This window comes from Saimiri boliviensis, chromosome 14, assembly GCF_048565385.1.
Source record: "Saimiri boliviensis isolate mSaiBol1 chromosome 14, mSaiBol1.pri, whole genome shotgun sequence".
Taxonomy (NCBI): Eukaryota; Metazoa; Chordata; class Mammalia; order Primates; family Cebidae; genus Saimiri; species Saimiri boliviensis.
Window position 1 is genome coordinate 84,872,156 of NC_133462.1, and position 17,695 is coordinate 84,889,850.

Here is a 17,695-nt window from a genome sequence, read left to right on the forward strand (position 1 = left end):
AAGATCTCAGGCCCACCACCCACTGACAGCCTTGTAGGATAGCAGGGACTATACCTGTGGGGCAGGCACTAAGTCCCGGTGTTCTGGACTTTAAGGGTGGCTTCTTTCTACCATTCCATGTTCCTTCTACCTGCAAGATTTCCTTTTTCCTTCTTTTAAATGTTGCTTTCAGGTCAGATCTATTTTTAGCAGTGTTAGTTTGCTGACATTTCTGTCCCACAGTTTACCATTAGCCAATCTGTGAACTGATTAATGGAGTCCATCCATAGGCAGGGTCCTTCAGCTGTGAGATTATCTGAAGATGGAGACATTGGCAAAAATATTTGGTGCTGCACGGGACCTCAGTGAGATGGCTTTGTTGGTAGTTGAACAAAAGTGCTTTGAATGAGGAGATTTATTATCCACTTGGTCTTAGATATATTGTCTCTGAATATAACTTTTATATGAATAAATATTATGAATGAAAGTTGATGCTTCTAATATTTTTTTTTCTGTTTTTCTAGCATTGGATTAAATTGTGCTTTGGGTGCAGCTGAAATGAGACCTTTTATTGAAATAATTGGAAAATGTACAACAGCCTACGTCCTGTGTTACCCCAATGCAGGTATGTGTTTCAAGGGGGTCACAGATGGGGAGATAAAAATAGCATAAGACGTGAGGTAGATGAGGTAAGAGATCTTGATTAAAAAAGCTTGTTTTGTTTTGTAGGTGTTGGTATAGTTGACACTTAGCAGGAATGTTCTAAGTGAAGAGTATTTAGGTGCAGACCAGTGTTTCCCTGTAGACCCGAGGGAAGTTTGCTCAGCCTGAAGCTTCAGAATAGGACGTAACTTTCGGGAATAACTGACCAGAGCCTTGCCTTTGGTGACAGTATAAGCCTTGTGGAAGTGACCAGAAGGATGGGTATAAAGAAGAGAAGAGTGACCCTTTTTCTCTCGTCTGCTCTATTAGTAGAAGAGCAGAGGAGGAATCTTGTGTGGTGTTAACCTTTTTCTTCTCTGAAAGCTAGGACTTGCAGTTTATTATATGTAAATGTGTTGAAGATATTTGTAGACAGTTCTCAAACTGTCCCATTAAATCTTGGCGATTTGTTCTGGGTTAACCAGATTTCCCTGTGAATGTATTTGAGTGCTGCTTAGCTACTTAGAGCTAAAAGTCATTTTCCAGCCTTCTTTCTCAAAATATATCATTTTAATGCACAATGAATTTTATTTCCCACCAGGAGTAAGATAACTGCAAGCAGATAATAAATAGAACAAGAAATTGGATGATTATAAGCTAAAGTCTTACTTGGGAACATTTATTTGAAAGGAGACTGGTTGATTTTTGTTATTTTTAGTGGCATTTTGGTTGCTCATTAGTTGAGAGGTTATGCAGTATTCCTTCCACTCCCACCCCTAAGCGACTAGTAACAGGAATGAATTTCCCTTATGAGAAGGAGTGGGGCTTGGGCATTCTGTTTTACCTAACAGTGTATAGAATCTTTTCTTTCAAATGGAAAAGAAATAATGAAGTTCATTTTCCTCTGTGATTTTTAAAAAGTTTTTGGGGGGTGTCTCTGTGTTGACTGTGTAAATATTATGTGTTTGTTTTTGCAAGTAATCATCATTTAATATAAATGTAAAATTACTTGGTTATCAACCTAAAGTCTTTACAAATCCGGTGTATATTTGTTAAGGCAATTTGCAACAATGGTTGCATTTTCCTTTCTCAGGTCTTCCCAACACCTTTGGTGACTATGATGAGACACCCTCTATGATGGCCAATCACCTAAAGGTCAGGGATCCTCTTTCACTTGGCTTTTTAAGAGAGACAGAGAGACTGAATTTTAGATTTAGAGTTTTTAGAAGGAGAATTTTCCCCTGAAGAAATCCCAATGTACATATAACAAAGAAAGGTTTACCCCAAATTAAGGTAGTAGAGGCACAGGGAAGAGCTGTCAGCATCCTTATCCTCAGCTGGCACTGGTGGCTGTTGGAAAATTCCCATTGAGGTTCACTCTAAACTAATTGACACTCGGCTCTTCTCTGAGACATTGCTTCCCCTGCAACCTTCCCAAATTGTGACTTTCTGCTCTCACACTCCTCAGACTGCTGGGTGGAGTATATGCCCCGCCCATTGTCACCTCCATCACTCTCCCTGTTCGTCATGCACCTGCCATTGTTTACTCCTTGGTCATGAGACCATACTATCCACTGCCACTTCTTATTGCACTTACCTACTGATCCCTGGGTTTCTTTCCCCTTGTTCCTTGAATTTTTAGCTTCTGTTTCACTGACATTCTCTCCTAAACTATTTCTGTCTTATTTATGATTTCATTATCTTTATAGACCATCTTTCCAATACACTTGCTCCACTCCTTGACATTGTCTGTTAGTTACAGTGTCCTTTATTCAGTAGCCTATAATTAAACTCTAGACTCATGCTGTCCCCTATGTAGCCACTCCTATATGTTTTTTTGAGCCCTTGAATGTGTGTGACAGAGGAACTGAATTGTTATTTAAACATTTTTAAATTAATGTAAATTTAAAAACCGATACTCTATTTTGTGTTATTTGAAAATACATTATCCAGCTCACATTCATTCAGCTCAGCATAAGGGTAAAAAAAAAAAATCATTAGATAGGCAAATCTCCCACTGAATTTTATCTTTTGTTTTATGTTTTTGAGACAAGGTCTTGCTTTGTTGCTCAGGCTGAAGTTCAGCGGTATGATGATAGCTCAGTCTATCTTCGAACTGCTGGGCTCAAGCAATCCTCCCACCTAGCCTCCTGAGTAGCTGGTACTATAGAAACATGCCACTATATCCAGCTAATTAAAAATTTTTTTGTAGAGATGGGGTCTTGTTATGTTTCCCAGGCTGGTCTCAAACTCCTGGCCTCAAGTGATTCTCCTGGCTTGGCCTCCCAAAGTGCTGAGATTACAGGTTTGAGCCTCCATACCCATCCTCTCACTGCATTTTAAATAGTATAAAGGATTTCACAGCATTTGAACTACTCTTTGCTTTAATCCTATGTTTAGGGTATGTGACATCTTTATGTCTAGAGTTAAGCATGTTTAACTTTGTTTTTAGTGTAGCCTTAGATATTCAGGAAGTATAGATGGCTTTTATATTGAATTGGTGGTAATGAGTTTAGAATTCAGATGAACTTCCTCAAATTTTGTCTTTTCCTAAATGCAGGATTTTGCTATGGATGGCTTGGTCAATATAGTTGGAGGATGCTGTGGTTCAACACCAGATCATATCAGGTAATAATCGCCAATAGACAATATATCTAAAAGCAAATGGATGATCAGGTAATAATCTAAAGATGTACCTTTTGTTATGGACTGAATTATGTCCTTCCAAAATTTGTATATTGAACTTCTAACCTCTACTATTTCAGAATGCGGCTGTATTTGGAGATAAGGCCTTTAAAGAGGTGACTAGGGTAAATTGAGGCCATGCAGGTGTACCTAATCCAATATGGTTAGTGTCCTTTTAAGAACAGGACACAAATGTGCACACAGAGGCAAGACCATTTAAAGACAAAGGGAAGAAATAGCTATCTGCAAGCCAAGGGAGAGGCCTTAAAAGACAGTAACTAACCCTGCTGACACCTTCAACTCAGACTGTGAGCAAATAAACTTCTGTTATTTAAGCTGCCATAACACAATCTTGGGCACTTTGTTATGGCAGCCCTTCCTAATAAGTTCATACACCTTTATATTACAAAAAATTGTAGAGAAATAATAGAATGGACTTCTATATGCCTATCACATAGTTGCCATACTTTTTAGTGTTTTTCGGTTCTTATTTCATCTGTCCCTCAACTTTTCCCACTGGATTTTGTAAAGCAAATCCTAGATATTATGATATTCTGTCCTTAAATACCTGAGTAATATTTGAATGCTCAAAGAGGACAGCTCATATTTATCGTGGGCAAATACAGGCCTCCTTTAGATTCCCTCATGGAAGGAAAAGACAATAAGACAACGGGTGTCTTGAGGTCAGGAGAGGGGTCTTCACTTTGCGTGGTACACAGTGGTTGCTTAATTCGTGTTTTCAAGTGAGCGTATGAAGGAAGGGAGTGAAACGAGCATGACCATGTGTTTAATTCCTTAGAGTTTTATAGCTTATAGGAAGATTGGAATTCAATGAAATGGAACATTGTTTAGGACTGTTGATATTTGTTTTTTCCCTGGAGTGACTGATGATCATATTTCAGGCCAGTCATCTGAATGTTCCAAGTCTGTTTTTTGGTTTTGTTTTGTTTTGTTTTTGAGATGAAGTCTGAGTCTGTTGCCAGGCCAGAATGCTGGAGTGCAGTAGTGGGATCTCGGCTCACTGCAACCTCCACCTCCCAGGTTCAAGCGATTCTCTTGCCTCAGCCTCCCGAGTAGCTGGGACTACAGGGGTGCACCACCACGCACAGCTAATTTTTGTATTTTTAATAGGGACAGGATTTCACCGTGTTGGCCAGGATCGTCTCAATCTCTTGCCTCATGATTGGCCTGCCTCGGCCTCCCAAAGTCCACGCCTGGCCTCCAAGTTTGTTTTCATGTGTATAATGTGTTCACTTTACTGAGTTACCCTATAACTCACTGCTTTTGTTGACTGATGTGATAGACTCTTAATAGTTTTTAAAATATCTTATAAGTAATATCTGAAAGCTATCGGTAGTTAAATGTCACTTATCTTTGGATCAGCAACTATCTCTTTTTGTTTTTGTTTTCTCTTTAAAAAGAGGAGTTGTTTTAAATGTCTCTGTGTATGTTTGTGTGTGTCTATATATCTGTCTGTATATGTATTTGCTGCTTTTTTTTTTTTTTTTTGAGACGGAGTTTCGCTCTTGTTACCCAGGCTGGAGTGCAATGGCGCAATCTCGGCTCACCGCAACCTCCGCCTCCTGGGTTCAGGCAATTCTCCTGCCTCAGCCTCCTGAGTAGCTGGGATTACAGGCACGCGCCACCATGCCCAGCTAATTTTTTGTATTTTTAGTAGAGACGGGGTTTCACCATGTTGACCAGGTTGGTCTCGATCTCTCGACCTCGTGATCCACCCGCCTCGGCCTCCCAAAGTGCTGGGATTACAGGCTTGAGCCACCGCGCCCGGCCATGTATTTGCTTCTTTTACTTAGATGTTCACATTCTAATCTGGGGACGGTAAAGTAGAGCAATTATTACTGGTCCTGATAAATTTAGTGGAGTAGCCAGATTTTTCTGGTTGATCAAAGACATGATTCATTAAAACTGATAAGGTTAAAGAGAGTGTGAATGACTAAAACAAATCTTTAAGAGTAATTATTTCGGAGTTTTAGTGCTTTATGGCTATGTACCCGCCCCGCAACCGTGTGTGTGCTGTAGTAAAAACAGATCCGCTAGACCCAAATCCCTCCATTCCTAACCCCTCTGCTCCTGCCTGCTCCTTCTTGTCAAAGGTGAAGCCTTTTTCTGTTCAGATTTTGAGGAGGAATATGTGTATGTGGATTTGACAGAGTAAAAGACGTCTGTGGATTTGGGGAAGATGGGAGGAATTTTGCTGTTTGCATTCGTGAAACTGTCATGTAGCTCCAGGTTCACTTCTCAGAAAGTAAAAACAACCCAGCCAGTGCATAGGGGACAGGCAGGCACATAAAAGTTACAGTTTATATGCACCTCCATACTAGATTGTAAGAAAAAAAAAAGTTACAGTTTATAGATCGATTTTCTGCATTGCTGAGAAAACTAAAAGGTATAATTGTTGCCGCACATTTGGAAGTAGGTATATAATTATATGCATAATTATATTAAATAGACATTGTTTCATCATTCCAATTAGTTTTGAAATTAGCTTCATTAAATAATTTTATTCTGGAGTAATGGATATAGTGTTTTCTTTTTCAACTCAGGGAAATTGCTGAAGCTGTGAAAAATTGCAAGCCTAGAGTTCCACCTGACACTGTTTTTGAAGGACATATGTTACTATCTGGTAAGTCATAAAGACATGGTGTTCATGATTTCAGAAAGCATTCGTAGAATGTGATTATTCTAAGTGGTAGTGATACTTGTGCCAGGCAGCTTGCTTACTGTGTCAGAGAAGAGTACACGCATTCTTGGCAGTTAAATGAATTCTAGTGAAGAACTTGTTGGTTTTCCAGGGCTGGGGCAAAATGATGTCCACTCTGGGGTAGAAATGAAGGAAGGCCTAGGTGATTGGCCCAGGTAGAGTCCCTGGTGGGAGCTCAGTGGTCCTGTCTTTATTGTGCACTGTTTTAAAAACATACTCTCAGCCACAGCCTAACAATTTTAATTTTCAGGTTGATACTAGTTATTGAAAATTCCAAACTGCCAAGGCGTAGTGTTTGGTAATGGCAGCAGCATCTTCCTAGAAAATTGTATGTTTCTAAAATGTTGTAATCTTACATTTGCCCCATGTTTAGGACTTTACAAAGACTTGCGATATTTCTTTTCTCTTTGGTTCCCAACAATCCTTTGAGGTAGTTAGCCCCCCTTTTTCAACATGAATTTTGTGTTCAAACAAGGAATATTAGTAAACTAGGTCATCAGGCCACTTGTTAGAAAAATAACTTTAAATTTTTTATTTTTGCTACATTACGTTCATGGTGTATTAAATGGTAACTTTCAGCAGAAAAGGTATGATTTTTAGAGAACTTGCAAATAACACATATGAGGAATTATGGTTTTTAATAGCTTAGAATTTAATATCTCTCTGAATTGAAATATGTTTGTTTCATACATTGTCCTATGAAAAGTAAAATAAATAACAGCAGAAGTAGTGTCTACTTTTCTCATTCAGAGCGTATTACAGAATTAATACCAATCAGTGAGTGTGAAGTTGCGTTAATAAAGGTAACAACTGTGTTCAGGCTAGCTTTTTTTTTTTTTTTTTTTTAAATATATATATATATTTTTTAAATATTCCAGAAGGTAGAGGATGAGATTGGGAAAAGTAGGATTCATGGTTTATGATACCCCCCCACTCCGGAAAAAGTGGCTTTTGTCAGAGAGAGGTGTGGCAGGAAAATTTATTTATTTCACCCCTAGAACTTAAAGTAATGTTAGTGCATTACTCCAACCAAGCACTAACAGTGGAAAACATTCAGCCTTTGCTAAAATTGAAACAAGAGAGCCATTTATATAAGATCTTAAAAAATAATTTATAAGAATAAAAGAATTCTTTTTCTCCAATTCGAATGTCATACACTATTGGTAAATTGTTTTAAACAGTCACCTTCCATCAGATTTTAAAAGAGTGACATCAAATGCACTGTTTAAAATCGTTCTTTTATAAATCACAAACTTGATAGAAGTGTGATCTTTGTATCAAGTACTTTGCATTCATAATAGATCTTAAGCACCTTGTGTGAGATGCTTTTGGTAGGGGAGTCACACAAAAACGTCAGCATTGAAGTGCTGGCTTCCCACTTGCCCGTCCTGGGAACCCCAAGGTCAGACGAGGATCAGGCTTACCCTGAGGCTAGCCTGGAAGGCTGGGGGCGTGAGGATCTTTGCCAAATGGAAGGAAAATCATTAAGCCAATACTATGGAAAGCAATAGTCTCTTCTGGGGATTCAAACTGCCTGGAGTGGTTTTATAAAGGACCCAGTTTATATTCATTATTTTTCTATGCCTCCTATCTGTTTCTTCCTTAGTCAGTGCTTTGGCAGAGGTCTTAAGAGCCATTTTCTTTGATTAACAATGACAGCAGTGATTGTGAGTGCTAATTTTGTGCTTATCAATGTTACTCAGTTTCATTTTTACAATAACAAACTATAAAGTAGAAACTTTCCTGTCTCTATAAGCTCAGAGGCGTATGGGAAGCTGTCCCAAGGTTGTTCATTCAGGTCAGTGATTTGAACCCAAGGCTGTCTGTCCCCAGAACCTGCCTGTAACCACTTCATGAGACTGCCCCTCCTCATACTTTAAATGTAATGAATACAACAAAAGCAGTTCAGAGCCTTTTCTATAGTGATACTTCACACTTCATGTTTTTACCTCAGTGTAATATCCACGTGTCTTACCTGATATTTGCCCCTAAATTGGCCAGTGACGGGAGATGATATGACGTTGGTAGATGGGGGACAGGCACCAGAAGTCCACTTGGCGTACCTAGAGTCGGCTCATTAGTGATAGACCTGCCACAGTGACTCCTGCCTCTCAGGTCTCAACCTGGGGCCCTGATTCAGCCTTGTTGATTATGGGTTCTAAGGCTCTGGATCAAAGAAATGAAGTTTCACTGTAAACATACTGTGGGTGGGATTTAAAAAGCTTCCTTCCTCTAGCGTCACACTGATATCTGAGCAGACAGCTGTGGAACACCCATCTTTCAATTCTAACTTTCTCCGTGGCTTTTGCCCAACCTCTTGGTTAAATAGGGGTTGATCATTATTTTTCCTTCTTTCTTAAAGATGATACAACTTGGCCCTTTCAGGTATTTGCAACATCAAACTCTGAAATATTTTTTCTTTTGAGAGTTCTGGTTGTAAATGTAGCTGTAACAAATAGCCTTTGCTGCATTCGAATCTCTGCAGAGATGACTGTGGTCCTGTTTCCACGCTGAATCTCCTGTCTGCTCAGAGCGGCTGTGGTGCAGGAACTTCTTTCTTATTGAATACGTTTATGTCTGTATGTCTTATGTCATCCATATGCCTTTGCAGAAATTTTTCAAAATGCTTCTCCTTTTAAGGTCTAGAGCCCTTCAGGATTGGACAGTACACCAACTTTGTTAACATCGGAGAGCGCTGTAATGTTGCAGGATCAAGGAAGTTTGCTAAACTCATCATGGCAGGAAACTATGAAGTGAGCATCTTAATAGGACCCCTGAGACATCTGCCATCTCTTTGGCTAGACAGCATGTAAAATGAAACAGCTCTCTGCCTTTGATAGTGTTATTAGCAGAGCTGCTAGGAAGTGTGAGAAGATGGTAATGTGCGTTTGCAGCAGGCTGGGCTGGTGGGAGGACAAGGCTTTGAAAAACTGAAACTGCTATTGTCAATATTTGTCAAAAAGTACTGCATTTGGTGTATGAAGTAGGATGAGATGGGAGGGATCCAGGTTTTAGCTATTTCTATTAATCATGAAATAAGTTAAAAAATTTGAGAAGGCCCTTTATTTTGTCTTCTCATACATCCTTCTAGGGAAAGAGAAAGACAAGAGAATTCCTATCAGTTTCTTACGACCGCATCAAATGCTGGCCGTTGAGGGTATTGATTTTGTCAGCTATAGACTAAAATAAACAAACGAAAGAAATAGGTACTTGCCTTGGAAAGTTTACGTGATAGTTTTAGCCATGGTGTTTTTAAGCTCAGTCACTCTGTGGATGAGCAAAATTCAATCCATACAGAGCATACCCAAGACTCCTGGATAGATTTTCTTATGAAAATATGAATGCAAAAATGGAGGAATTTGGTCTGGCTTTAATGATAATTAACTTTATCATCTGACTTTTCTAACTTTAAGGTTTTGCGACCTTTAGGAGATCTTCCAGAAACCAATACCAGAGCTGATTGAGTTTTCTTAACAAGGAAATAACCCATTTATCCCCCTTCATGGATCTGTTCATCATTACCCGATGGCATCGCCAGAAGTGTGTCTTCCTTCTCAGTCCCTCAGCTGGCACATGACCAGGGCCTGGTTGCCCGGTTCCGCCACTCCCCCGGGCAGTCCTCTTCTCCTCATTCTTGCTGCTCTCCAGTGCTCCTGAATGCATCCATCATGGGCCTCCCCAGTTCGGAAGTCCCCCAGGGTGACTTTTTTGGATATGGGATGAAACTGAGATTCCTTAGTCAATCATTCTGTCGTCTTCACTTAGGTCTTAAACTGCCCTCCCATCCTGATCTGTCATCTGAACATTCCGAGAGGCTCGCTTCTGACTGTGCCTTTGTTTATGTTTGCTTCCTTCTGAATTGCCAGTGACTCTTCCTAGCCATACAGTGTTCTTTGGTTGCCCATGTTTCTATTATGTTTTGATTCTTACGCCTATTCTGTGGTGTTCCTTTCAGCTCTTGGATTTGACACTGAGAGCATTTTAGGAAGAAGCAAACAGGTGGAAGTAATAATATCTGTCATTTAATAGGATCTTTCTGTGTGCCAGTCACTGTACTACGCACTTCATGTCATGACTTATTTAATCGTCACAGCCTGATAGAGATAGGTACTGTTGTTCTCCCCATTTTACAGATGTAGAAATGGATGCTTGGGGAGGTTAAAGGACTTGCGTATTGTTTTACAGCAAGTAAATGATAGAACCCAAGTCTACCAAGCATATGCCCTTAATGGCTCTGCTATCTCTGCCTAGTGGAAACAGTAGGAGGGAGCAGTAGAAACAGGTGGGAACAGGTGACTCTTCATTAGAGGCTAGCTTTTATGACTTATTGATCCCTTTGTGGTTTAGTAGAAAGAACATTGACCTGAAAGAAGTTCCAGTCCTGTTTTCTTGCCTAACTCATACATCTTTAAACAAACCACTTCATCTCTCTGAGCTTGTTTGTGAAGGTTAGACCTTGAAGCTGTCATTCCATGATTCATAAGAAATAGGCCAGATATTGGCATTTTCATTTTCCAGGTCTTTTGACCTCTGTTGCCTACTGTCTTTTTTTTTTTTTTCTTTTGAGACAGAGTTTTGCTCTTGTTACCCAGGCTGGAGTGCAATGGCGCGATCTCGGCTCACCACAACCTCCGCCTCCTGGGTTCAGGCAATTCTCCTGCCTCAGCCTCCTGACTAGCTGGAATTACAGGCACGCACCACCATGCCCTGCTGATTTTTTTGTATTTTTAGTAGAGACGGGGTTTCACCATGTTGACCAGGATGGTCTCGATCTCTTGACCTCGTGATCCACCTGCCTCGGCCTCCCAAAGTGCTGGGATTACAGGCTTGAGCCACCGCGCCCGGCCTGTTGCCTACTATCTTCTCTCCTGTCTGTTTTTTCCGATCCATCCCTCATTAGCCAGCTGAAGATGCTCCCTCTCAGTTAGCTTTCTCCATTTTGGTTCATAGAGACCTTTTCCTTTCCTACATGTTGAGATCATCTTTGCATTTGACCCACACATTGTATGGCAGTGCCTGGTAGTTTTTTATGTCACTGTGACATGTACCCCCAACTAGATATAAATTCTTTAAGAACCAGGATTGTGATTTGCACTTATTTTTATTCTTTATATTATTTAAAGTAGTACTGATACTAGAAAACATTTTTTGATTTACTGAATTTATTTATTTATTTAGAGACAGTGTCTCACTGTCTCACCCAGGCTGGAGTGCAGTGGCACGATCTTGGCTCCTGCAGCCTCCACCTCCAGGTTCAAGTGATTCTCCTGTCCCAGCCTCCAGAGTAGCTGGGACTTACAGGCACGTGTCCCTGCGCCTGACTAATTTTTGTGTTTTTAGTAGCGACAGGGTTTTGCTATATTGGCCAGGCTGGTCTCAAACTCCTGACTTCAAGTGATCTGCCTGTCTCAGCCTCCCAAAGTGCTGGGATTATAGGCATGAGCCACTGTGTCTGGCCCAGATTTACTGAATTTAATTGTGATCCTTTTTCTCTGTGCTGCCTTGGCTCACTAACATATGGTGTTTCCTTATGGCATATGCCATAGGGTTTCATGCCTGTCCTATCACAATGAGTGCTAAAAGTTTCTATTTTATTTTCTTGGGAAAAAAAAAAATCAAGACATCAGCACCTACTATTGATTTTATCCTTGCTTATTTTATTGCACTGTGAAGTGTACAGTGAAGACTTAAACAAACAAAAAGTCTCGCCATGTTAGTTAGAAAGTATTATGGAACATGTATATTTTGCCCAGCATTCAGAGTGGGAGGTACATAAGACTTTTTGGAACACTTATCCTACAGAATATTCCTTAGATGGTCATAAGTGGGAAATGCTGAATTCTCTTTTGGGAAGGTTGCAGTGTGTAATAGTGCATTAAAGAATTTGAAAAGCTTTCCAGTATTATAAAAACCTGCTGAAATTTATTTAACTCACATTTCTTTTCATGTAACTCCTATTGCCTGGAATGAATCATTTCGGCAGATACTGAAGCGTTGTATAGTTTTTGGCAAATATTGAAGAGTTATGTCGTTTGGATGGTTTCTCTAAGGACTTTTTTTGGAGGAGATGGGGCTGGGTCTTAAACAATGTGGAAGGGAAAGGGATTGTGTTCCAAGCAGAGGGGACAACATGATGTGCAGCTCAGAGGTGGGAACAGACTTGGCTGGGTGAAGGCTCCAGTGGGGGTAGAGTGGGAAGTTTGATTTGGTAAGACGATGGGGCCAGCTCAGAGGGCCTTGACTGCCAGGCTAAGGAATTTAGAATCTTTATGGTAGGAAAACAGCCTTGGTGGTTTCTGAGCAGTGAGATGATGTGATGATGGAAGAGAGATGTGTAAGAAAGGTTAATTTGTGATGAGTGATGGGAGGTCAGCAGGCCCAGAGTCAGGGAGCCTGGCTAGGTGAGTCTGTATAATTTGAAAGGATTGCTGGGATGGGTAAGGAATTGGCTTGTTAGCCTTTTTTTCAAATTATTGTTTGCTAATGCTGCTTCCTCTCTTTCTTCCTTCAGGAAGCCTTGTGTGTTGCCAAAGTGCAGGTAGAAATGGGAGCCCAGGTGCTGGATATCAACATGGATGATGGCATGCTAGATGGTCCAAGTGCAATGACCCGATTTTGCAACTTAATTGCTTCCGAGCCAGACATTGCAAAGGTTATCACAAAGTTTATATTTGTCAGGGAAATTTACTTATCTCGCTTTGTCACTCATTTAACTCTGCCAGTTGTCCCATCAGTCTGTGAATTTAAGAACTGGTTTTCTGTTTCTTAACATTGAAAGCACAGTGGTTTCTGATTGTCAGCTTGCTCAGATAATGATAACCTTTCCATGTAAAGCAGATCTTGGAGATAGCTGTGGCTTTAGTGTGGCTGTTTTCAGGCCTTCTGGGGTTGTTCATGAGAACTGAGTCTCCTCAGATGTCTGGACAGACTAACAATCCACTTTCCGTATCTGTGAAGGATATACTTACCCATTTCTGCCAAATTCCTACCATAGGCAAGGGAACTCAGTCAATTCTTTCTTAGAACAGGAAGGAGAAAACTTTTAGGTTTATCAGATCAAGACAAAAATATAACACAAGATTAAATCAGGATATGATGTCAGCTTTTACATTTGTTCTTTAAAAGATGAAAGTTGATTTTTATGTCAGTCTTTTAAACATTTTTAAATGGGTCTTAAAATTTTTAAAAATCTTAATGTCGTTTTTCTGCCATTAAGTTTGTCATTAGGAGTGATCCCCCCCGCCCCCAAGACAGGGTTTTGCTCTGTGGCCCAAGTTGGAGTGCAGTGATGCAGTCATAGCTTGTTGCAGCCTCAGACTCCTCCCTCTTTAGCCTCCTGAGTAGCTGGGGCCACAGGCATGCATCATTTAAAAAAATTTTTTAGTGGGAAGGGCGGGTCTTGCTGTGTTGCCCAGGCTGGTCTTGAACTCCTAGGCTCAAGCAATCCTCCTACCTTAGCCTCCCAAAGTGCTATGATTACAGTTGTGAGCCACTGTGCCTGGCAAGAAGTGATTTTTGAAGTTCTTTTTTAAAGAAACCTCCTAGTTCTTTAAGAGTTGCGTTTTTCAGGTTGAGCTGTTGGTTTTTTATTAGGCTTCAGCAGGTTTAAGATAGAAGTCTATGTTAGGTACTGAATTACGTTTACCCATCTTTCATTTGTGTTTTAAAACTTTCTACTAAAAAGTCTCATCATTCTTCTGGGAATAAATATTTTGAGAATTTAAGGCACAAAGAAGCAAAATAACTTGTTCACAGTTAGTTAGAATCAGAGGTATAGCCAGTTGTTTATCAGCTTAGTAGTGGGAAGAGGGGTAGACTTGCCGTGTAAGGCCCAATCAAGTCAATGGACAATTGACCCTATTTTCTTTCTTCATCTCTAAAACGGTATCATCAAGCCTCCTTTGTGAATTGTAAAGAGGCAAGTACTTTATCAACTGGGAAAGACGCCAATTATTATTGTTCTGATTGCTACAATAACTTACCTTTTTTGGTTTTGCCTTACTACTACAATTTATTGAAGGCCAAACTTTGACCCATGGGGTAAATCATAAAATCATTTTACCAACACCTTTTCACCAGTAGGGTGGGAACACCAAACTATCAGCAAGCAAATGCAAGCTGATACCCTGGCCTGGTGTTGTCATTGCATTTAACCCTTTTCCTGGTAAGCCTCTCATTACTAGCAGGCTAAGAAAAAGCAAAATTGATAGAGTGCCTGTTCTTTTTTGCTCTTGTTTGGTGGTATGGCTTAGGAAATTGCTGACTATTCATTCTTCAGTCCTCAGTTGAAATGCTTCCTGCCCTGGGAAGCTTTCCCTGAATTTTCCCACCCCATTCTCCTTGCTTCATAGACTGGGTTTGGTGCCCCTGAAATATGCTTCCGTGGCAGTCTGTGCTTCTCTTATGCTTTTAGCATTTACTGCACTTTATGTCATTACTTGTTTAATTATTTGTTTTTATGAGCTCAGTGGAGCTAGGGACCTGTCTTTCTTACCATTTTCCCTGTATGGGCCTAATATGGTAGTCACTTATTTATCTAATGGCTTAATTAAATAATGTGGCTTATGCTGGGAGCTGTGGCATGTGCCTGTAGTTTCAGCTGCTCAGGAGGTTGGGTACAGAGGATCACTGGAACTCAGGAGTTCAAGACCAGCCAGGGCAACATAAGATGACCCTGTCTCTAAAAATATAAAAATAATGCAACCTAGATTAGTTGCCTTATTTCATTTCTTTGTATCAATCTCATTCTTCAAGCCCTTCCTTTCACCTTTCCTGGAACAGAGGTATGAATTGAATGTATTCCCAACTGTGCATTTCAGTTTTGTCCTTTATTTTAGTTATATGCATTTGTTGATTATTAGATCTACTTTTTCTTTCTAATATTAAAACTCTTTTTTTTTTTCAGTACAGAGCTTGATTTTCTAAAGGGAAGGTTGAATTTGAATAACTTGGCTAGAGGGCTACTCCCAAAGGACATGAGGCTAAACATTAATCCCTGAGTCAGATCAGGGATATCTAAATCCTATTTGAGGTGTTTGCCTCAGGGCTTATGCACTTGAAAGTGTACTGTACTGAAGCCAGTGAACTGATCACACTGATTTTATTCTGATGTTCAACTGTGATCCTTAAGGTATAAATCCCTGGCTGATGCATGGCGTACTTTGTAAGACTGAAAGTACTCCAAGTATCTTGGGCTTAAAGAACAAGTATATTGAAATTCTATCTCTACGTACTACTATCATTTGTTTATTGTTTTTCTAAAGAAGAAATAGACGATACTTTGGAGGCTTTGAAAAGTACTTTATAGTGACTTGTGGCGTCTCTGTGATTTTCTTGCCCTTTGAGCTCAGGTACCCTTGTGCATCGACTCTTCCAATTTTGCTGTGATTGAAGCTGGGTTAAAGTGCTGCCAAGGGAAGTGCATTGTCAACAGTATTAGTCTGAAGGAAGGAGAGGAGGACTTCCTGGAAAAGGCCAGGAAGATTAAAAAGTTTGGAGCTGCTGTAGTGGTCATGGCTTTTGATGAAGAAGGACAGGTGAGTGATTTCTTTTGGCCTAATCCATTGCGTTACCTAGATTAGATAGCAGTGGGAGAAAATGTGAGTCTGAAACAGCTACATATATACATACGTGTGTACATATATATCTATTTCTATATACGTTCATATACATATGTGTACACGTAGCTGTATACACATACATCATGTGTTACTTAACACTGGAGATACGGTCTGAGAAATACATCGTTAGGTGATTTTGTCATTGTGCCAACGTCACAGAATGTATTTACACCAACCTAGGTGGGGTAATCCACTACACACATAGGCTGGATGGCGTAGTGTATTGTTTCTGTGTTATAAACTGGCATAGCATGTTACTGTACTCCGTATTTGTGTATCTAAACATATGGAAACAGAAAACTTACAGTAAAAATAAGGTATTATAACCTTACCGAACCATTGCTGTGTATGTGATCCATCATTGACTTAAGTTTCCTTATGTGGTCAATGACTGTGTATGAAAATCCGATATAACGTCTTTGCGTTCATGGAGAAAGGTTGAATTATTCAGTAAATGCTATTGGGATGGCTGGGTATGCATTTGGAAAAAATAAAGGTTAGATTCCCATTTCCAACCATATGCTAAAATACAGTTAGCTGTTTGCAACATGAATAATAGCAGTGGGTGACTATTCCTAATATGCAAAGAGTTTATATGAGTCAGAAAGGAAAACACCACAGTCAACCCAGTAGGAAAATGGACAAAGGAAATGAATAAACAGTTTATATAAAAATAGATAACAAATAGCCAATAAACTTATGAGAAGATATTAAGTTTTGTAAGCATTAAAGAAATAAAAAATAATGAGATTAATTTTCTTTATCAAATAGAAGAAAAAATTAGAAGATTGATAAATGGCAGCCTTCATAATATCTCTGCCATAGAATCAGGGTGGGGCACATGGGAAACTTCAAATATAATGGTAGTTCAACTGTGTGATAACATTCATTATTGTTACGTTTTATACTTCACATAACTTTTTATGAATATTTTGGTACCTGTTTAAAACCACAAAAAAATCTATTTCTTATGCTTAAGGCCCCTCCTGGGAATCTAGTAATAAGATTTAGTATATAAGGATATGTGTTCACATTAATTGTAGCGTTGTGCTAGCACAAAGCTGAGAACACACTATTTTTAATTTTTATTATTATTATTATTATTTTTTTGAGACAGAGTTTCGCTCTTGTTGTCCAGGCTGGAGTGCAGTGGTGTGATCTTGGCTCACTGCAACTTCTGCCTCCTGGGTTCAAGTGATTCTCCTGCCTCAGCCTCCTGAGTAGTTGGGACTACAGGCGTGCGCCACCACGCCTGGCTAATTTTTGTCTTTTTAGTAGAGACAGGGTTTCACCACGTTGGTTAGGCTGGTCTCGAACTCCTGACCTCAAATGATCCACCTGCCTTGGCCTCCCAAAGTGCTGGGATTACAGGCATGAGCCATCGCGCCCGGCCTTGAGAACACTCTAAATGTCCAGTCCTAGGGGAGTGCTTAAACCTCGGTCCTTAGTGCATAGAATACTGTGCAGAAGTTGAACAGAATCAGGAAATAGAACCATGTCTTCAATATATTGAAAAATGAAAAAAATGAGTGACATGATCCCAATTTTACTTAATATAAAAGTACTTACATTTATATATTTGTGTCTGTATAAGCAGAGAAAAGAATGGTTGTCAACTGAGGGGGTAGGGATGGTCTGAGATGGGGATGGTCTCAAATAGGGACATACTGACAATTAACAAGTGGTAGGATTATACTTACTTTTTCTTTCTTTTCTATTTTTGAAATAAAAATTTTTAAATGTATTATTTTTTTGTATGAAAGATAACATTTTCTTTCATTGCGAAAAAATTTAAATCCAGAAGAATGCAGAAGAGAGATAATTTTGATCATTAACATATATTGAACCTTAATTCACACCAAGCAAGTACACAACACACTTACCAGTTCTTCCTCCCAGTGTATAAACTGTGGGTATGTGTTCTTGTTATTTTTGGATGTCATGTGAGGACACTAAAGCACAGAGATGTTCCAGGACTTGTGGTTGCCACACAGCTAACAGTTTGCAGTGCTGGGAGTCAGGCCTAGGAGATCTGGTTTCTGTCATC

At 39.7% G+C, this 17,695-nt stretch overlaps 1 protein-coding gene across 7 annotated transcripts in view; it reads left to right on the plus strand.

Annotated features, from left to right (window-relative positions):
• MTR (5-methyltetrahydrofolate-homocysteine methyltransferase) overlaps nt 1–17,695 on the plus strand; it is a 108,621-nt gene that overhangs the window by 30,167 nt on the left and 60,759 nt on the right. For all 7 annotated transcript variants that reach the window (XM_074385357.1, XM_074385356.1, XM_003935348.4 and 4 more), the window contains exons 9-15: nt 504–604; nt 1,715–1,776; nt 3,182–3,249; nt 5,871–5,950; nt 8,669–8,781; nt 12,540–12,680; nt 15,379–15,564. In XM_074385357.1, coding sequence (XP_074241458.1) covers nt 504–604; nt 1,715–1,776; nt 3,182–3,249; nt 5,871–5,950; nt 8,669–8,781; nt 12,540–12,680; nt 15,379–15,564 — 751 coding nt within the window. The remainder of the gene's footprint in view (nt 1–503; nt 605–1,714; nt 1,777–3,181; nt 3,250–5,870; nt 5,951–8,668; nt 8,782–12,539; nt 12,681–15,378; nt 15,565–17,695) is intronic.